This window comes from Lampetra fluviatilis, chromosome 10, assembly GCF_964198595.1.
Source record: "Lampetra fluviatilis chromosome 10, kcLamFluv1.1, whole genome shotgun sequence".
NCBI lineage: Eukaryota > Metazoa > Chordata > Hyperoartia > Petromyzontiformes > Petromyzontidae > Lampetra > Lampetra fluviatilis.
Genome location: NC_136284.1, coordinates 11,769,409 through 11,792,328, shown reverse-complemented (window position 1 = coordinate 11,792,328; position 22,920 = coordinate 11,769,409). Strand labels below are relative to the sequence as shown.

At 39.2% G+C, this 22,920-nt stretch overlaps 1 protein-coding gene across 1 annotated transcript in view; it reads right to left on the bottom strand.

The window, feature by feature from the left end:
- THSD7A (thrombospondin type 1 domain containing 7A) overlaps positions 1 to 22,920 on the bottom strand; it is a 337,784-nt gene that overhangs the window by 154,786 nt on the left and 160,078 nt on the right. The window contains 4 exon segments of the mRNA XM_078860548.1: positions 1,451 to 1,609; positions 2,715 to 2,783; positions 6,851 to 7,032; positions 11,230 to 11,493. Coding sequence (XP_078716674.1) covers positions 1,451 to 1,609; positions 2,715 to 2,783; positions 6,851 to 7,032; positions 11,230 to 11,493 — 674 coding nt within the window.

Sequence of the window (22,920 nt, the reverse complement as noted above, 5' to 3'; positions counted from 1 at the left end):
TTTGATGACTTGCGACTCGACTTGGACTTGCATAACAATGACTTTGTCCCACCTCTGCTATACTGTAGTGCATATCTAAAAATACACGAGGGTTTGCTTACTAATGTGGAATTGCAACAAGAGCTAATGTAATGGCGGTAGTAAAATGCATTAATCACTTGATAATAAAATAATAATTAAAGCTCTGCACACCACATTGCTTAAATGTACTGGATGTTGGATGCTATACAAATAATACTATTATATATATCCCTGAGGGTTGAGAAAGCAGCAGTAGCACTGTCAAACAGCTTGAAAATGTAGTACTGCATGATACATTAAATATGAACGTGTTTACACTTCAGTTTATTTCTTGTAAAGATATGGCAAACATTAACATACAATTAATATAATTATTTTAACAGTACTGTGGAATGTCTAAATATTGTGATCTTTTAAATGTTTAATAACTTCCTAATTGACCAGATTGCAAATCTTTAATGCACAAATGCTAGGACAGGTACAAAGACCATATTTGGCAGTTCAAAGATATTAAGGAAGAGAGCCTAGGCATTGCTATGAGTTATATAAAACGTTCCTTCACAGATGAAACAACATGGATTGGATGCTTTTTGAAAGCATTATATTGAGCAAAAAGGCTGTCAACTTGCACTCTGCATTGGGGTTTGAAATAGTGACTAAACTGACAGCAATTATTTTGTAGTGGTCTTGTTAGTGGTCTTATTATAAGGTCGTGCTAATTACATACAAAGTGCTTGCCACAAATGAACCACACTACCTTGCTGACCTTGTCAAGGAGCATAAACCATCACACGAACTTCAGTCATCCTTGCAGCGGCTTTTGGCGAATCATTAAACAAAGACGGTAAGTGCTTCGCACACTTTCAGATGCGTTTCTGCAGTCATCTGGAACGCTCTTCCTTCTGATATGAATACACCACTGGAGCTATGCACTTTTAAATTTAAAACTCATTTCTTTAGAACAGTTTTTTGTGTTTAGTTTATCTTTCCCCCACACCTATTAGCACGGTTGGCTAGGTACGGTGAGAAAGATGTTCAACAAACATACATAATTACTTTCCCATATACCTTCTGTCTTGAAAATTTTTTCATCATTGTACTAGAACGTGGTCTGAGCTCCCCTAGTGATCAATTTCCCTATTTTAGGGTTATAAGAGGGCTTAGTGAAAAGCATAGACAGAGGAAGATGTACTATGACAGATAAACTAATTTTGCTGAATTTCAGGAGGTGTCTGGAAGTATGCAAGCACCAGTGGTCTAAGACAAGTAATTAGAGCAATCCTCTCTCACTCAAACATCAACAAAGTTACCCTGTCAAATTTTTGATCACAAATTTGTACCACGTTTCGTTTTAACCCATGCTTCACCGCAATTATGTCTCGGCGAGACACGATTTTTTTGGCGGAGCACATCACAACAAATGTGTTACCTTTCTTGGACTGGGGTTCCTCGCAGCTCTCGGGGACGCAGGGCCCCCAGGCAGTCCACGCTGACACGGGACACTCGGCAGGACACGGCAGGTCACAGAGGCGGCCAACGTCCAGACTCCGCTGTGCAGGGCACACACTGCCATCCACGGGCTTGGGTGCTGCCAAAGTCATCAGACCACACAAGTGGCATTTTTGCAGGATTGTAAGTTGGGTCAATTTGTAAAGGCGGAGGGTTTGGGAATGGAATGAGCATAAGAAAAGGGACGGTGTCATTCAGACTCTGTCTTCTCGACAGACCTGTTCTCCACCTGAGGACGGCTGCTTGCGTTGTGGCCGAAACGTCGTGAGAATTATTTTATAATGTTTTATTTTTATTATTTTATTATTTCCATTCTACGTGACTTTACCGAAAGAACCAAGAAGACGGCAAGGATGTTACAGTGAAGGGAGATTAACTGAAAAGAGTGGGTGGGGGGAAGGGAGTTCAGGAGAGAGTGCAATGGGTTGGAGGGTTTATTGGGGTCAAGTGTGCAATGCTTTCAGAAAATACTTTGGAAGATTCCAAAAGTCATGCATACTATTTAAACGTTCCGATGGCCTTGACTAAGCGTTTTTCTAATTACTTTCACTAGTTATTACCATGCAAATTAGCATTTTTAGTAAAGTTTTTTTAATTTCTTGCTCTGCCATTTACTTCCATTTATTTTGAGCTCAAGAATGATGGGTATCTGTTAAATGAAATTAAAAGTTCGGGTAACTTTCATTGGCTATAACTGAATCATTATCACAGTCACATTGTACATAGTGGATTCATTAATTTAGTGAGAATATATAATTTGGAGTTGCTATTTTATTATTGCATGTCTACTATTTTTTATCCTGCAGAAACTGCATTAGAGCAGCCCTAAAACTGTGAAGTTTGACATTTCGTTCAACACTGTCACATCGGCACCTGCAGGTACTTTTCACATCACACAGGAATGGTTGACACTCATGCCATTTCGTACAATGTATTTCATGCATTATGGTCTGACCCTTATGCAGACAGAACCAACCTGCCTTCATTAACTTTCCATCCATCCACAGTGCCTCAGCCATGCGCCATTTGTCAGTTACTGTTCTGCACAAAGGGACTATTTTAATTGACATCTCATGTCGCATCGCTTGACTGAATGTCTTATTTCTTTTATTCTTATGGGTGTTTTTTTCCACCCACCCCTCAGTGTTTCCATTGAGTCCTCTTTAAACTTTAAATTGGCTCACCTGAGATCTCCAGTGGGACAGACAGCAAGGGTACAATAGTAGGCCTCCATTTTTCATTTCCAGGCAGCTCTACACAAAATGCAGCAGTGATTTTGGTTTAACACGGAAGGTGGATCCGATGGAAACTATCAAATATTTCACTGTAAAATATTGATTCAGATGCACACGAGCAACATTTGTGATAACGATGTAGTCATTTCAGCACAGGAGAAAAATGTGATTCAGAGTATATACTGTCCTCTACATTCTAAGTTTGTGATTCATAATAAAGGTTTTTGGGTTAGATCGCATAAGTATAAATGTGTTGTAACCCTCCACCACCCGACACAGCCAATTAGTAAGGTATTTGTCACGTAAACAAAATGCTAAATAGTAACTACTTCAGCCCACCGGTGTGTTGGAGAGTAAATCCACAACATTTACAATTTGAATACAACGTTTCGCTGGTAATTACATCTGGCATCATCGGGCGATTTGCCAGAAAAGTGAAGCAATCTACCTGCTTCCGGTTTTAAATAGAGCAAGACGACGTCATCACCTGAACCCAATGAGGTGCAGAGATCAAAGGCAGAGGAGAGGGGGTATTATAGTTATATAATAGGTAAGTAATTAGTTAATTAGCTTCCAGGCCGCACTAAGCCTGTAGCTGTCAGAGATGTTAAAATCATTTATATTTCTCTCAGTTTCAATGGATTCTCGAATTAGTCTTGGCCAGTCATTATTAGTTTTACACAACACGTCAACGTTATCAAAATCAATTGAGTGTCCTTGTTGGCAAGCATGTTCTGCAACTGCCGACAGTTCTGTTTGAGAATATTTAATATTTATTTGGTGTTCTTTTAATCTTACGCTGTCGCGAAAACCTACGTGTTAAACTGAATAAGTTTGTGAGTTAGTGCTGCCATCTTGACCAGACATTATGTCTTATGTTCGTTATAGTATAATAATTTCGCAATGTCCGATGTATTCTCAATATGTTAAAATCTTACTTTGATTATTATAAGATAGAATATTCTTCATTTTATTCACCAGTTACGCCCTTAGTTTTTTTTACCTGTGCTTGTGAAATACTCAAATTGTACTATCAACCATGGGTATTAATGATGGTATATAAAAAAAAAATTGGGCATTACAAATAAAAAGAACAACTCAGCTCCTATGTGGGTGATAAGTGGATGGCCACATTGCATGACTGCGAGAGATAGTGATATTTAGGGAGGCCTTCATCGAGTAGTGGATAGATCATGGCTGATGATGGTGATGATGTCTATGAACAATGATCAAGGTGGAATAAAACGATACATTCTTCACTTGTATACACTTGGAAACTTAGGTACATATCCTGACATGTACATAGAGGGAACTTGATTTCATCTATTGCTCTTTGTACCCATAGCCATCTCTGAATATTCTTGGAAAATTTTCTCAGAAATTAGATCAAAATGTTCATACCAGAGTGTGTGTATGAGCTGATGTGCCAGTTAATAGGTGCTTGCCCACAGCAATTGTACTATGCAAAGGGAATATTTTTGGATTTTGTCATGAAACAGGATATGCTTGCATGGCTTTGTGTTATACTTTGTATGGGCATTAGAATTCCATCTGATGTACAATATGTCAGGCCACAGTTTGGCATACAGACCCTCAGTAGTATCGACAAGGGGCATTTGAAAGGCAGAGTACATCAGGGGCAGATTTCAATTACAGTACAGTATATGTGAGATGCAGGACTTGAACATGGTCAATATTTAAGGACTGTATGAATGGCAAATATGTGCAAAAGAATACAATTTTGCCATGGTCATATGCAGGAGTTGTATTTATTTTTATCAACTACAATACTCACTGTAATGTATGTATATTGAAGTTCTTTCGCACCGTACGTAGCCAACCATGCTAATCGGAGGTGGATTACATATTAATGCATTACACATTTACGCACATTCTTGTTGGATTTCTGAAGTGTACATTAATATGTATATGTGGAAATATGCAGAGACACTTTAGATGACTGGAAAGAAATGTAGAGTGATGTTAGATTTTGGCAGAAGCAAATGCATGCAAGGCCTGCGATTTCTGCCTGTGCACTCTTTAACAGTCACCCCTCGTTGCTGACAGAGGTGAAGGAAAAATCAATACTCTTGCCACAAACTAGCTAAATGCCTTACATTTATCTTTTGCTTACTTGCATCAGAAAAAGTCGATGTTTTAAAGCACTGCTGGGCCAGTGGGACTTAACCCAAGAGACCCAGAATATCCCTAGATAAATATTTTTCACACAGACAAATAACCTTTGACCAATAGCAGTTAAATTAAACTGGCCAAATCCAGCACATGTCAGTTTAACCTTGTGCTGCTAATTTGGATATATGGCAGCAGTCAACCAGAAAGCTCATTCCTCACGTGCTAGAATAGCTGGAGCGTTTGAGTGATCTATTCCAATGTTATTTCGATATATTTAAGGGAACATTGATGTTGAAGAGGCTCAGCGAAGAATGGGTTATATGTGTGGCCACATATTATAGCCACCTTTTTCATGTCAGAATCAGCATCTATGCAGGTAGTCCCCGACTTACGATGGAGATGCGTTACGACGACCCCATAGTAGGTCGAAAATATCGTAAGTCGAAAATGGCCTAGCCTACCCAGGAGTCTTAAAGAATGGTGATAATTTAGCAAAACAGAGCAATTTACAGTACCGTACTGTATAAACTATATGCGTACAGTACATCCTGGCAGCGTCCCAACGTACAGTATCGTACTTCGTAGGCTGGTGCATTTGCCTGCCGCGTGAAATGTAAAATATTTTACAATTTTGTCATATCGATATCGCCATCGTAAGATCGAAATATCGTAAGTTGGACCATCGTAAGTCGGGGCCTAGCTGTATTTAGACTGCAAAAGGAGGAATCCGATGAGCTATGAAGCTCTTTCACAGATGTCCAGTATGGGCGGGCCAGCAAGTTACAACAGCAAACAATAAAATAAAATAAAAACCGACAGGAGTGAAAAATAGAGAAAATGGTAAACAAGTCACTACATTTCGATGTAATGCTTTCGTGACTGCATGGATTCATATTCTTGGTTCTTTCGGTAAAGTCACGTAGAAGGGAAATAATAAAATAATAAAAATAAAACATAATAAGATAAAATTCTCACGACGTTTCGGCCACAACGCAAGCAGCCGTCCTCAGGTGAAGAACAGGGCTGTCGGACCCAGCTTAAAAATACGCTGCCAAGCTTAGCAGTGTTCATTGGGATGCTGTCTTTCCGACAGCCCTGTTCTTCACCTGAGGATGGCTGCTTGCGTTGTGGCCGAAACGTCGTGAGAATTTGATCTTATTATGTTATATTATTATTTTATTATTTCCCTTCTACATGACTTTACCGAAAGAACAAAGAATAAGTCACTACATATAAATAAATAATGAACACATTCATTATATAAGTGCAATTTTTCAAGATTGGGCAAGGCAGCAGAAACAATAAGAAGCAGTCCCAAACGGCACCAAGAAAACACACAAGTTGTCCCTCAATAAAATGGCACATTAACGTGAAAAAAATACGGCTGTGAAAAGTGATTTCATTATTTTTTTTTATATATAATGTGACCATGTTGCAAAAAAAATCCACCGTGAAAATGTATAACTAGAATGATTATAGCAGTCAAAATTTCAGCACACCAAAGCCTTGTTTTGCATAATGTGATATTGGACAAAATGCTTATTATTCCCTCAAAAATAAATTTCAAGATCTTAAATTGAGTGCCAACTGCATTCATCATCAAAATTACCTCCTAAATTCTTGATACAGGTTACAAGTTGAGCTTATTACACTCACGTATCAGTGCATAAATAAGTCAAAGTGTGCGACTGAAAACTTTAGATAAGGTATTCACATTCCAGAAGTTTCCAGTGAGCTGTTCAAAATCGACATTCTGCCTCAGCAGATAGGGTATCTCATTTTAATATGCGCATACTGGGGTAACTCTTAGATGAGTGTGGCTTCTAGGTTAATGACAGCACGATACAATCATGCACCTTAATGCAAAGCTATTTATCCAAATGAATACCGTATAGATTATATTCCGAGCAGGCTGCCCCTCGGGGTGTTTCGGGCAGCTCCTACTAAATTACCTCCGCGTTCTCGCAAGCTCTTCAGGTAGGAGAATATGTTCTCATCGTCGAGGATGCAATAAAGGTCCCGCGTCTGAATCCCCCCACCGCACCACGCAGTCTGGTTCCCGCGTCGGCGGTCCTGCTGGCTGAGCAGTGCGTCCACTCGGCATTCGGCCCACTCGGCGCCCCTCCAACGATACCTGCGCGCCATCGCACGAAGCAGCACAATGACGTGCGTGGAGGGGACGGGGGGGGCACGAGGCCAAGGAGATCGGCATATCGGTGTGCAATGGTGTGCATTGGTCCTTGGTCCTGTCACTGAAACCAGCATAGCTGAAATGTGTCCGAAACATTTGCAAAGCGCACATTTGGTGCCGTGTGATGTAATTTGCTTATTCCCGTCCGGCCACTGTACGGAGGCTATTGGATTAATTAACTTCCGTGAGCTACTTGTTGGTAATCATCATTACATACCATCTGTTGCTGATATTTCCATGTCACTCCTTCCTGTTCTAGTGCCCCCCCCCCCCACGCACTGCTTCAAATCCACCAGTTCACCTTTTTCTCAATTATCCTCTGCCTCTGTTACCTTCTACTCACGTCGCCCTGGCTTTTGCTGTCTTCCTGTACGGTGGCATTTTCTACCTAAAATTATTATGAACCCTGACATTGTTTAAGTAGACTCAGCCGATCGTCCTTCTACTGGTCAAAAGCAGTAGTCCTATGGAGATATGGGGCCCCACCACAAATATGTGGAATTTCCCCGACAGGCTTCAGAGCCCTTATTGGAGGTGAGCACCACTCCGTTTGAGCACGGGGACACTTTGAATTTCCATGTTTACTGCTGTCGATTTTGTGTAGTCTGCTCAAAACAGTGTAATAACTATTTTATTCTGCGTTTTCTGTACATTGTTGATTTGTTTTGTTTGTTTCATTCAATTCCATTTCATGAATTCCACTGGTTGAGTGCACAGTTTATTTAAGTACTGTAATGTCTATGGTACTGTATATTTGCTCAGGCATCTGATTAATGCAATATAAGCTTTGCACCATGGTTTAAAAAATATTATTCATGCACAGAAATATTACACCAGTGCATTTGACAATACAATGTTATTAAACTGTCCCACTGAAGGCGTTTGAGCACTTGAGTCAATGGCATGGATATATAGCATTTATTAAAACTGGTATTTTAGGAAAAAATATTTCAAGACCGTATAATTTTGAGAGTATTATATATTGGTCATCTCTTTTTTTCCATCCAACATTATCAATTATATATATGTACATATATACCGTACATACTTTATTTTGATCTATTTTATTGTAAGTCTTCTGCAATAGATCAAGTGCTGGCAGACCTAATTATTAGAGACACATTATTTATATATCAAATAATCTTAAAGCACTCTAGAGTTTAGAGTTTCTCAGACTGTTGTAGACTGATGGAGTTAAAGCCAAAAGACATTTAGTGAAGGTCTTTGCAGCCTTATCAGTTTTTTAAAATATATATAACAACACTGTATCATTCCAAATGTAATTCATACACTCAGCAACAGCAGTAAATCGACTTTGTAATTTTTTGGTGCCAAGAAAAATCGCATGGGAAATGCGTGGGTAGAATGCATTGCGTTACTTTCCTCCAACCATATCGGATTCACAATAACATAATGACATCTCACATTGTTCCTCAGCCAAAATGTGATGTGTTCATCTCTACAGTACAGTGAACACTATCAACAGGACAATACTTTTGGGCTCAGTGTAAATGTTCCACAACGGGCTGCAGAAATGTAAATCCGCCCAAATTAAATGTGTGACCTTTGATTTTGTCAGTGTTAGTTTACGCCAATGTGCCTGACAACAGTTATTTTTTTCTTTTTTTCCCTTTTCGTTGACATTGTAGCAGAAATATATTTTCAAAAACATTAATTTGATAATATCCTTACATTTTATTTGAATAAATAAAATGTGGAATTTATCCAATGCAAAATGTTTTCATTAAATTATTGATGTATACGTGATCAATAGTAAAACATCTAAATCTGATAACCAGATAGTATTGTTACATTAGAGGTTTAGTATGAAAAAAGAGGCTTCAAAATAGGCCTAACATTTGATGATTGATGTAATTTTCAATATCCTGTTTTCAAAAATGTAATCTCTACACTGCTCTGGCAGGGATATAAGACTAATGGTCTTAGTTTAAGTGCTGCCCCCACCCTGCTTCCCGTGCTTATCCACGATCTTCCCACTGCGTTCGCTTTGTTACTTTATTCCCGTTCAGCTTCGTATGTGGCGCGAGGCATCCACACACCCACATTCGCCCAACTACACGTGCCACCTCTGGCCACCCCACCAGACGTACCTTGAATCAATCAACACGCACACTCGCCCACTACACATGTAACCTCTGCCTGTCCCAGCAGACGTACCCTCACTCAATCAACACGCACACTCGCCCACTACACATGCCACCTCTGCCTGCCCCAGCAGACGTACCCTCACTCAATCAACACGCACACTCGCCCACTACACATGCCACCTCTGCCTGCCCCAGCAGACGTACCCTCACTCAATCAACACGCACACTCGCCCACTACACATGCCACCTCTGCCTGCCCCAGCAGACGTACCCTCACTCAATCAACACGCACACTCGCCGAATGCCACAACCCCACAAGTCACCCAACCTCCATAATGCACACCTTCTTCTTGGTTCTTTCGGGGAGACAGCGTCTGGTCTTCACCTGAGGACGGCTGCTTGCGTTGTGGCCGAAACATCGTGAGAATTATTTTATTATGTTTTATTTTTATTATTTTATTATTTCCCTTCTACGTGACTTTACCGAAAGAACCAAGAAGATGAATCCCTGCAGTCACGAAAGCTTTAAATCGAAAAATGCACACCTTCTTGGGTGCCTCCCCCACAGCGCTCCTCAAAGCATCACCCCATCCACTGTCTCTTCTACTTAGAACTTACCACCCCCTGTGTGCAAGACACTAACTCGCTTCTTGGTGTTACTCCGTGACACTTTACCTCTCCCTCGTGTTCCCTCACCCAACCCCATCTGACCGTACGCTGTACCATTCCCCTGGGGTTTTTTTTGCAGTAAAATAATTATTGTGAAAAAAACACATATTTTTAAATAAGATGTCAAATTGCATCATTAATCATCCAGAATGGTACCGTGAGCGAGATAACATAAATACGTGTTAAATAAATAGCCATGCCTATTTACACGATATAGCTACTGGGGACATTATAATGAACAATAAATACAACAGATGCTTTACATATATACAAATTTTTGTTAATTAACTGAAACACTCTTTTTCCATCAGCAAACATAAATGACAGTATACTCTTACAAAATTTGAGTTCGAAGATCCTTATTCCTGAGACTTGTTTTATGTTACGTGTTACATTGCTAGAATAATTTAATCTATTAATGGAATTAACCTAAACTTTGAAATTATTAAAGGTATTTTTAAATATAATGATTGAAAATCACTCGTTTAAATTCAAGATACTGTTTTTAAAGGCTTCTCTGCGCTACTGTTAATGTCATTAAATACAATGCACCCACCATAGAAAATCGTATATTATTTTGTTAACGAGTCTATGCAGTCCACAGTTTGTAATTCAACTTCATTATACATTAATCCCAGTTAAGCAAACGTAAAGTGAAAATGAGTAACATATATAATCTTCAACACAAATCTGGCCATGCATTTTTTACAAATCCATTTTACATGACAAAAAACAGTTTTCGGTGATACTGCTGAGGTAGATTTGAAATGTAGTTACTTTGTGTGTAGAATACAAATTCTCTCTGTAATTGTATGCGCACACAGTGGCTCAAATCATTTTACCAAGCAGTCCCTGCTGGCCATTTAATAACTGGCTGCAGCCTTGTGTGAATAGTGTTCTTCCCAACCAATTTCATGGGTGGTAAATGGAGGTGTTAGTTAGCTTTGAAACAGCAGTTTGGCTACTGTCAACGCGAAACACAACCACTTTGCTTTCATTTGATAAATCACAGGAAAAATATTGGAAAATAACGATGATCAGTGTTATTAAATGTTGTGAATTGTAAACAAAAGGCAAAGTAACTTTGGTCAGAAATGAGCATTCGTCAGTGATCATTTCTGTTGGTTGTCATAAAACAGTAACGCAAATTCAAGATTCTATGGCATAGACCAGTCACACCAAAGGACAATCAATGTTCCCCTCCCACAAATGAGGTTGAACTTATTGACTCCAAAGTGACGATGCCACCGGATTCGAGCTGAATTAAAATCCTTGATTGCCTGCTCGCAACCCAAACTTTCTGCCACAGTTGCTGCCTGGCTAGATCGAATTAAAGCATAAATAAATTATGTGCAACATATACCGTGGGCAAGGTGGCAGCTCCCGATCACTGGCGCTGCAGGGCTCCTCTTCCTCAAGTGGCGGGCAGTCCCTCCCGCCCCCCAGGGCTACTTGCACCATGGGCCGTGTGCGAGATCGGAAGCCAGCCCCACCCATGGCGCCAGGTTCCTCCGAGCGACACGCGCGAGAGCATGGGCCCCACGCTGACCACTCGCCCACCTCGCAGGCCCGCGCCAGCACGCACGGCTCCAGGGACTCGGGCTGCCCGCCAGGGTCCCCACAGAACCTGGCAACCACCGATGAGCAGGAAGGGGGAGCAATTGGGTGTAGAGAGAGATAGAGAGGGGACAAAAACAACAGAAAACAATCAACACTACTCCCCTTTCCATTAAGCAAATGGTCGCTGGGTTAAATTAGAGAAATTAAAAGTAATTGCTTGGTAGTTACTTGTACATGCCTCCAAGGATTGATTCTGAAATAATTATATCCTTCTTGTTTATTTAAGTCTGTGGTTATTGTATACTGCGTAACAATGCCCCGTCACACAATGTAAAATATGAGGCTCGTGTTTATATGATTCTTTCTCACAAATGGTAACATTTATACGAAGATAAAACTGTACATTTATGAGAAAATGGCTGATTTCTAATTCAAGAATTTAACTCCACAGCCATTCAATTATACTCTTAACAATACTCTCAATCACCTCCTCCTTTGATGCGAGACTTTCATTTCTAAAAAACAATCTTCTCCAGCACACATACCCCCAAAACAGACCTTAATATCTAAAATCAATCTAATTCAATATTTTTTTTCATTTAAACTTGAACAATATGTTATGCTATGCTGTGCAATTGTAATTTATCTATCTAAGCCAGCGTTGGTGACCATACCCTTAAACCCAGTGGGGTTTTAAAGTATTAATAAACCCACACATATATTTCTCCTACACGTGGGACAATTTATGTCAGTAAAACGTCACATTAAATTATTCCCAAGAGTGATACTTGGGAGAAGGAAGACGACAGAGTAGAAATAACTCCTGACAGGAGCTTAACAATTTAACCCACAATGTTCAAATACAGTTATGCCATACATTTGTATTGAATGCAGTGTCCTACTTTATTTTCTCACAAGGAGTTATAATCTGTAGCAAAACTCACACCAGAATAATTTTAGTATTAAAAGTTTTGCCTCGCACCATTATTACTTTAACACGCTGCCCAAAAGGGAATTTAATATGGACACCACTTTAATTTTAAAATAATCCAGTTCGGAAAATGGTTAAATGTCAACTATTCTCTATGGGTACACAAATGAGCACCTTAACCATAGTACAGGGAGTTTGGTGTGGGATTAGTTACCGTCGATAAAATGGACAAAACATCAGTTTATACCCATAACAAATCTAAGACCACGTAACATTTTTGATGTCATAATTATCACAACAAGACGCATTCTTAGATGACATTTAAATGTACCAATCATAAATGTAATAAATACTATTATAAATATACATGTCGAGCGCAGTGGTTAGTGTGGTGAACGTTGAATTGTTGCGATTCAAGTTTGATTCCTGTCCATGGCTAACAATCAGTGGGGAGTGATGTCTGTGACCCCCTCTTCACCAACCTACAATGACCATTGTGGTGACGCATTGTTAAAAGCCTCCCAATCAACATGGAGAAGCGTTCATCTCACTGTGTACTGATAACGGAGCTGTGCATTCTTTCATTTATTGATAAATGTACGAATAAGTAATATTATGGAACTATCAAACTCACAAACCACCATGGTTAAATGATAACATCAAAGTGTATGTGCAAGATAAAAAAAAACTTCATTCTAAAACAAAGGCTAATCTATCACGTTGCTGTTTTTTATATTCTTCAATATTATGTTGATGCTATTGAATTAAGTTAACAGAATAAGTGTGAGGTGTATGAGGAAAAAAACTGCTTTTTTCAGCTAGGGGATCATGAACAAAGTGGGTAAACTCCAGACACAAATGCACAAGCCGTGCGAACATTTGAGGTCATACATAATGGACGTCTAGTGTCCTTTCCCAGGTAACAGCTTGAGAGGGATTCACAGTTACCAGAAAACATAAATGTTATTACTGTATGTGCTTTTCACAAGGACATGACAACTTTTGCCATTTTGTCACTCTGTCAATATATTACAAAATTGGGCAGGATAAACAAAGTATCTGAAATATAGCATGGTATGCAATAATTTGGTACCTTCAAACCTACATTTGAACTTGAGCTTCAAGGAAGAAATGTTGTTCAAACTGTTCATGCACATGCTAAATTTATGTGCGCGATGATTAAGCACGCAGGGCATTATGGTCCCATAAAAGTGACGCAGGAAAGCTCTCCGAGCAGTTATGAGCATCATTTATCTGCAAACCACACCCAAGGCCATTAACCTGAAGAATCATACAAGTGGCGGGTAAAGCGGAAGGGAAACCCATTTAGCTGCATTTTTACATTCCATAGCCACAAAAGTAACACGAAAAAATGGGTTCACTGGCAATGGCAGGGGAGAATATTTATATCTGGCAAAAATATATATGTATTGTATTTTGAACTTCTGTCACACCGTACGTAGCCAACCGTGCTATTTGGAGATGTGGGGGAAGGACAACAAACTAAACACAAAAATCAGTTTGAACGAAATGAGTTTTCAACCTATATTTGAAAGTGGCTTCCAAATATCGGAAGGAACAGCATTCCAGACGGCTGCAGAAGCGCATCTCAAAGCGTGCGATGCAGTGACCTTTAACCACAGTGTATGGCATCTCATGGTTGAACATCAAGCACACTGAAGGGATACAACACTGGCATTTGTAAAGCGTGTCTCAATGAATAGCAAGAGTTATTTATTTTATGCCCTGAAATTCAACGTTTGTCATTAAAACACTAAAGCCAGATTTTCGTCCTAAACAAACAATTTGACTATCAATAAACTTAAAAAAGAAAAAAAGATGTTTTCCATATGATCATTATCATATGCCAACTCCTCATTTCCTAAACACTGAGCATATAAATACTTCAAGGGGGGCATTAATCAAACATCTTTAGCAGGAACTATTTACAAACGACCCAAATGTTTAGTGCTGTTTAAAATATTAAAAAAGAAAAATTTAAACATATTAAGCTGAAAAGGTTCACAGTTCATGCCAGTCATAAATAAACACTCCAGCTGCTCTGCATTATAACATCTACTTTTGCAGGACACATTATGGCATTCACCTCCAATTTGCATCTGTGTATCTTAGATGCGCAGCTCAAATATATTAAAGAAATATAATGTACGTTTCAAAAACTAAATACTTTACACGGTAAAACCAGAGTTAATATGAAAAGTGGCAAAATGTTCTTGCACATCAGAACAATTTTTATGACTTCCAGTCTCTTAAAGTTGTAGTCTTGACATTTAGTTTTATTTGAGTGCTTCAGTTTGGCTCGAGGCGAAATGCCTTCCCATTGAGTTTGAAAATGAAGAAAATAATTGTTTATAATGCACAGCCAGCAATCGATAGTGTGTACTGAAATAAAAAAGTATACTTGAAACATGATACACTTCGTATGCTGCTTTTTTGCACAATGTCTGTAATGCATATTGTCTATGCCCGAAAGCACACTACATACTGATTTGAGTATGTGGTGTGCATAAAAGGTTCTGCTCGCATAAATGTACTTTTTTGAAGATGAACAGATGTATAACAAAAGCGCCTTCGTTTAAATGCACTTACGTCATATAAAATGCCTAGCTTAAACAGTTATTGATGCTTTTGTAAATTGATGAGTAAAATATATGAACACCATATAACAAGCAAAATGTTTTGCAATAATTTATAACATAAAGATATAACACCCAATGTACGTAAAATTTTGTTTTGCACATTTTTGTGGAATACCAGTATTATCCGGAAAGTCCATTAAATAGATTGCAGTGAATTAATGTGTCAGTGCGTGGCTTGATTTCCCATTCTGATTAAGTGGAGACCCGTTCTGCAAAAGATCTCACAGCCAAACAGCAGCCACGGAAGTTCCAAGAGAAAATGAGGCTGTGTTAGCCCAAACCACTGACAGATCCAACCATTCAGGTTCCATCTATATCACACAATACACACACAGCTCATGTGGCACAGCCAGAAATCGAGCTCAGGTCGCCAGATTAATAGTTGCAGCATTGATCGCCCTACTCCCAAATCCCCTTCTATTTGTTTTCTCCACCATATCACCTGCTAACTGTGCACTCGGCTGGGGGGTTCTGGCTGCTCAGGATGAGCATTGGTGAAATGGGTGCATTTTGCGCATATATATTGCAAAATGCATAATGGGGCTGGTTTTATGTGAAAATAGTCCGTAGAATTGCCTCATTTTATCCCATGTCAAAGGAAACTCGCAGCCCATATTTCATGAGAGATGTGTTAAATGAAACAAGGGAAAAGTGAGGATTGCACAGTATTAACAATGTACATGCATTCAGCTTGATGAAACCAAATACTATTTATATATATATGAACTCTTAACATTAATTTCACTCTCAAAAAATGTACCAAAAATGTACAAAAAGTAACAATTTATCATCGCAAAATTGGTCTTCCTGAGACTTTGCTTGCAAAATGTAACTAAAACAATTTGAAAAAATATTCACTCAAAGGTCACATGTGTTTTCAATTCTAATTCCTTCATTTAATCACGTTATAATTGCCTTGGATTACAGCTATCAGAAAAGGGTCTTCATCATAACATAGCAGCACTACTATTGTAAGTGGTATTACCACTGTAATATGTGTTAACATCTGTAAGGCAATTACTGTTATGAATTTATTATAAACATCCCAAAACGTGTCGTATTTGTGCAAAAGACTGTCTGGCACAGTTTATCCATATATAAAAAAGAAACTAGAAATATCTCCCATTAAACTGGTGTTACAATGCTCGGAACACACATCACGTGTTAATGTCATCAGAATCCGAATTAGTATTTATCCTGGGGAAATCCGATGAGCAATGAAGCTCTTTTTCACAGATGTCCAATATGAGTGGGTCAGAAGGTTAAAACAACAAACACTACAAAACACGGTCGGAGTAAAATGGTCGTGGAGGCTCTGTTATAGAATGCTGAGATATACAGCGCTGTATTCATTGGTTAGGCAGGACACATTCTTCGAAAGGATGATGGTTGCTGGTCAAGACCAACAACGAATAAACAGCCAAAGGAGGAAATGCAACTGAGGGAATGTCCACCTCAGGACAGTAGATTCATTCTTGTGTCATGAGACCAAGAGAGATGTTGACGGCTTGGAGATGCCTTCGTCTAGCAGCAGATTGATCATGGCTGACAATTACGATCTTGAAATCTACACCAATCCAAACAACAATCACATTAGCATATTCATGCTTAAGCACGAGCACTGAATTGTAAACCTACTAATGTTATTTTGATATGGAATCTGATTGACTCAGTAAAACCAAGTCATCACTGAGACTTGCATGTGACAGGCTGTTTAAATTTACCCCATCAAGGGCAATATATATTTTGATGAATTGAAACGCTGTGGAACGATTGAGTGATTAATCTACACACACTGACGGCTGGTGGTTTCACAGTATATATATATTTTTTGGTTGGGCATGGAAGCTCATCCAAGGTAAGAAAGTATTTATAAACATTGATTTGTGTAAATAATACATTACTGCACTGTACACTCAGCACTCTTGGCCTATCAATGTATAGCACCGGGGTGCCTGTTATCTAACACGTTAAAGCATTAAGAATGGAATATACTAAATTCTAACCCATGAAGGCCTAACCTCACATTAGGCTTCATTGGTTCGAATCGAAGACCCCAGGTCATCCGCATGCGCCTCGCGGAGATGAGGGCCCGCATGCCCCTGACATCGTTTCAAGTTTAGTGACTGAGAAAGTGCACGCTCGGCACGTTCCTACTTGCTGTATTAATTTAAAACCACAGCCTAATCACTTCACAGCGTGCAGGTAAGCGTGGGCCAGCCTCGGCAGCAGCAAACTCGCGTGCAATCTCTCACACTTGGTTTACCAGGGGCACAAGCACTTTTGTTTGGTTAAGAGCAACTTTTGGTAGATTGCGATCTATCTGGTGTAAAAATGTTAGTTAATGTGCAGCTTTAAAACTTTAAGTGTGTTGGTGAGAATTGTTAACATTTTTCCCAATGTATTTTTCCACTAGAGGGATCAGCATCTGCCGGTTCCAAAGGACAAGCCGCTACATTTAAACGTTCAGCAACTTTCAAGTCACGATTTTTCACATTTATTTTATACGTCTGTTTCTGACATACCGTGTTTCAGGTGCTATAAAAAAAAAGCAACTGATTGGTGTGCATAGTATTGCAATTTGTGCAACGGCAATCATTAATGCAGCCTTGAATACCATCCGCTTGGCATGTAAGTCACATACCTGTCAACACTATATCAGTGCCCTACCTTATTACAGACCAATGCAGACCTTATTGGTCATCCCCGTGACCTTATAAATCTCAACGTTCATCCTACAAAGTCCCATCACAAGCGAGAAACACAAACAAATACACACAAACATGTTTTTGCCCATATTGTAAAGGCTGTACGCCATATGGAAACTGAAAACTGAATTCCCCTGTATAAAAATACGGGTAAACCGTATGGGTTGACAGGTATGCATAGAAAAGTGGTTGATGCAAGCACCACAATTAGGCTTATTTTCTCCTGATGGTTACACTCAACACCAGGTATTCATTTAAAGGCAAGTCCATCATGCGGCATGCTGACCGCATCACCAGCATGGCTTCATTTTCTCTCACACAAACACAAAAAAAACCCTTCAAGCTGTTTGGCAGGACAAATGACGAATGGATTTAAGGGTGGAAATAAATAAATAGATTTCACTGTTATTTTTAAAACAGGTGCTCTCAAAATAATGTTGCAGAAGTATAGCATGTTTAAATTGTTCCTTTGATCACATGTTTTTTTGTTGTGTAATTATATTTCATGATGTAACAGCTATTCCAGATCCGAAAGTTGTTAATTGCAGAGTTAATTTATAGCAGACAGGTTCATGGCAAAAGCAAAACAAGTCTATATATTTTTCAGCTGCAGAGTACATGAATTGCATCTCATCTCTGTGAGCTATAGGACTACATTAAAATCTGCATTCGACCTTACAACCAAGGGTAGGTAATGATAGTTTAATTCGCTGTTGAAAAAAATATTCTACGTAGTTAATAATACTTATCTTTGGACATGTGTGTGAATCAAACTAGCTGCTCATTAAATTACTGTTTTTTTCCATGCTGATTTTTTTTTCGTACATGTTGAACTTCTTTCGCACCGTATATAGCCAACCACACGAATCAGAGAAGCGGGGCTAATGGGTTGATTGTAACACCCTAATTGCAAACCTAATACATGTGGGTTGTAATAAAGCCTATGCATAACAATCAAGATCTCAACAAACTCCATAAACACCATACCTCAGACAATCAGAGCTTATTTTGTCAAGCAAATAATATATACTGGAGGGACACGAACGAAAAAAGCAAGATACGTGCAAGGTAGTGATGGCCACGCTGATGTATAACGAGAACATAATGGTTGTCTGTCAATGTAGTGAGTGTGGTGTAGAGAAAAATGTCAGGGATTATAGACATTTCCTATTGAGCCTGTGACAACATCCCAATGCATGCTATTGGTACATGGGAAACATTAAATTTGGAAAACAAAAATCAACAATCCTGATAATATTTATACTGTCTGTTCTAGGCAATCATTCCATTCACATTTAAGAATATTCCAGGTATGGAACTTTTTTTCCAGGGCAGAAACTGGACTGCCTTGTAGTAAAATATGAGCGAGACGACTTACCCTTCATGTAAGAATTTCAAAAAATTGAATTCATGCAAAATGTCTACAAAATGTCCCTTTTTATATGCCACTGTTTTCCTGAAATTGATTGAGTGCATATACCAAGAACAAATGAAGACTTCTTACAACAACTTGTTATTTTTTCTACATTTTTATCTTGCAAGCCATCACCAATAAAAAAAAAATCTGTCAAGCATCAAAGTTCTGACAAGCTCAGACTATTTAAATAATATCTCATTTTGTACAATTATGAAGTACAGTGCAAGTTTTACACATTCACGAGATCTGCATTTAAAGAGATGAAAGTGTGTAAATAAATAAATGTAACTATACATGTAATATACTGAACAGCATTTAGATATTTTCTGATGCACATACACTCACACACAGACAACTTTTTCTTAATCTTCTTAAAAATGAATGTATGCTTTCCCGAACAACAGAAGCCACTGCAGCTGCCTATTGATGCTGTCAACTGGAGTGTGAGGATGCAAGTGATCAGCGCAGTGTCGCACGCCCACATGCAGACTGCAAGGGTGTGTGTACTTCACCCAACAACACCGTGTGCTGCGAGCCTTACCTCCAAACCCAGCAGGTGTCCTCACCCAACCCCACGTTAAATGTCCCACATCTAATGTTACTGCCAGGGACAGAATTAATGGATTCGCTATCAAATAACACATGGCCGAGTTTAATCATGCTGCTGGAAGAGAGGCACAGAGAAAAGGCAAGCAAAATAACAAGCACATTGGTCATGTATGTATTCTGTATTTTAGGGGGAATTCATGATCTAAAAAAACTGCTCAGGAGATAGGAAACCTATGCAATACTTTTGCAGAATACCATAATTTGCCATATTTAAATAGGAAAAAAACATTTTAACCGTGTATATCAGCTCTTTTAATGTATGAGAAGTAAATACTTCATGAATACATACATTTGGTGAACTAATATATTGGTTACATTTGAATTTCATGGGTACATCACGATGCAAAATATTGACAGAAGACATGCATTCATATATAGTGAATAATCACATGTTCTTAAAGGAAAAAAATATATCAATTGAGACAGGAATATCTCCACAGTTGTCATGAAATTTAAATGTAATATTTACAAGAAAAAAAAATATTAAACCAAGTAAGTAATGTCACATCGATATGCTAATTAATGAACCGTGGCAGAGTCAGTAGAATCAAGGTTGAATAATAATCCTGTGGTTTGCCCCTGAGAAACCTTGGTCAATTGCATACCTTCACGTGCAATGGCTAATGAAGAGGGAATTTACACAGTTAGCGAACAAAATGCGCTATCTATGGGTTATTTATTTAATTTATTGAATCTCAATCTCGAGAAAAGTGTGAAGGTATTTTCTCATGTAATAAAATCAAAGTTTAATAGCTTTGTTTTGCTGAGATGTGACTCACAGGATCAACTTTTATAAATATTTAATACTACTGTCGCAGACAAAATGGAAATCTAAATGCATCAGTCAGTTTGTTACTTGTTCACCAAATTATGAAAAAACATTAAAGGGCACTAATTAGCTTCCTGTCACTGCCATTGGTGATTTGATTAAAATGTAATGTGAGTAAAAAAAACATGAAAATAAATGTAGTTTTTATGCAACAAAAATATAATAACTTTCATATGCTCTCACAGTAGATGCAGAGCTCAATCTCCAAACTGGCTTTCATTTCAGGCAACACGTCTGCATGAATGAATCGTTGCTTTTCAAGCCATACATTTTTTTATCGTACAAATCGGCATTGGCTGAAAGAAAATATACATTCGCAAGCTCGATTATATTACACGCTGGCGACTTTTCTGCCACTGCTGCCGCCACCCGGCTGCTTGCGGCTGGGCCCTCCTCTCGCAAGACTCCCACTGAGCGAGCCTGGCGGTCCTGTCTTCTTGGTTCTTTCGGTAAAGTCACATAGAAGGGAAGTAATAAAATTATAATTATAAAACATAATAAAATATGTTTTATTTTATTATGTTTTATTTTTATTATTTTATTACTTCCCTTCTACGTGACTTTGCCGAAAGAACCAAGAAGATGAATCCCTGCAGTCACGAAAGCTTTAAATCGAAATCCTGGAGGTCTGGTCAAGCAATGCCTTCCCCCTCTTGCCTGAATAATGGTGGTGGCGGGGGGGGGGCATACCCGGGAATTTCTCACTTGTTTTGGATCGTTCGTCACTTGTTGCCATGCTTCGCGACATGGTTCAGCTGCAGATCTGGGTCAGTTCTTATTCTGCCCTAACATCCACATGGTCACGGAAGAGCGCCTTCATCGGCATACTCTTGCTGATGTTGGGTATCGAGCCAAACCCTGGACCAGGGATCCTCAACTTTGGATTGGTCAACGCACGCTCCATTTGTCAACAGGACAGCGCTGATCCACGATCTGACCAACGAATGTGGGCTCGCCATTGGCCATTACCAAAACATGGGTATATGACGGCTCACGGGACGTATAAAGAACGAGGTTGCACGCTATTGTACATCAACATCGTCCGCAGGAAACCTGCCAATGGCAGCGAGCATGGTGGAGGGATCGCACCGATTCACCAGATAAGTCCTGAGCGACTCATCAACAATCACGTGTTTGGAGCTGCTGCTTGTGAAAATGACGAACAGCATGCGGGGGGGGGGGGCTTACGATTGCCATCGTCTATCGACCACCACCTTCACCGCTGTCGGAATTCTTGTCCAAGCTTTCAGTTCTGCTAGACTGTGGGTCACTTGGCTCCCTACATCATCTGTAGTGACCCTGAACTGTCCCGGACTGTCTGGTTCTTGCAGAAAAAAATCAACCGTGATCTCGCCGAAATTATCGACAGTCACAGTTTGGCCCAGCACGTCAGCGGCGCAAACATTTCGCTCGGGAAATATGCTGGATCACATCTTCACATCCGCCGATGCCGTAACTGTGAACGGCGTTATCGAAGATGTGGGTATTCCATATCACAGTCTCGTGACGTGCAAAGTGGAATGATCGATTATTCGCCCACCTGTCACACAGATATCATATAGAGACTGGAAATGACTGAACCATGACGCTTTCCGTCAGAAGATCCGGTCATCATCGGCATATCTAAATCCTGCATTGACGGTCGATTAATCTTGGCTTGGATCGACAAATCTGCACGTGGGCAAAATAATGAGTGTTTCGTTTTATAGCTTGCCATATTCGTCTGAAGTGTCAGTGTGGGACATGGTAATTGACTTAGTAATAAGATACAAAAAAGAACAAAACCTAATTTCATTTAAGTCTCAGAGCGTGGCAACCCTTGGTAACAGCAAGAGACAACATCCCCACTGTGTGTTCAAAGTGCTGGCAAATTATACCCATGGAGCTGATCTGGAAAATAATCCAGTTCAGTGGAAAGTACAGCCAACTTTTATCAATGCAACCCCCACTTTCATCACCAAAACAAGTGTATTTATATATATGTAATTAGAAGTTGCATGTAATATTTGAGTCTGAAAAAAAGCATGTCTCGTTCATCGATCGAGGAAACACAGAAGTGCAGATTGGTTTGAGTGCTTTTCTTTGTACAATTCTGCCTGTAATGGTGTGAATAAATACTTCATAAACCACCTGACCTCTAAATGTGTTCATTTGAGTCACTTTTATTATACAACATAACCCATGTATTAAAATGTATTTTGGTAACAAATAAATACAACGTTAATAGTTAAATAATTGAATACAAATATTCAAAACTGTTAAAAAGCCAGAAGTATTTTGGGTCGTTACACCAACGTATTAACATTATTTTCAGCCCTATCATTTTACCTTAGGGGCCGT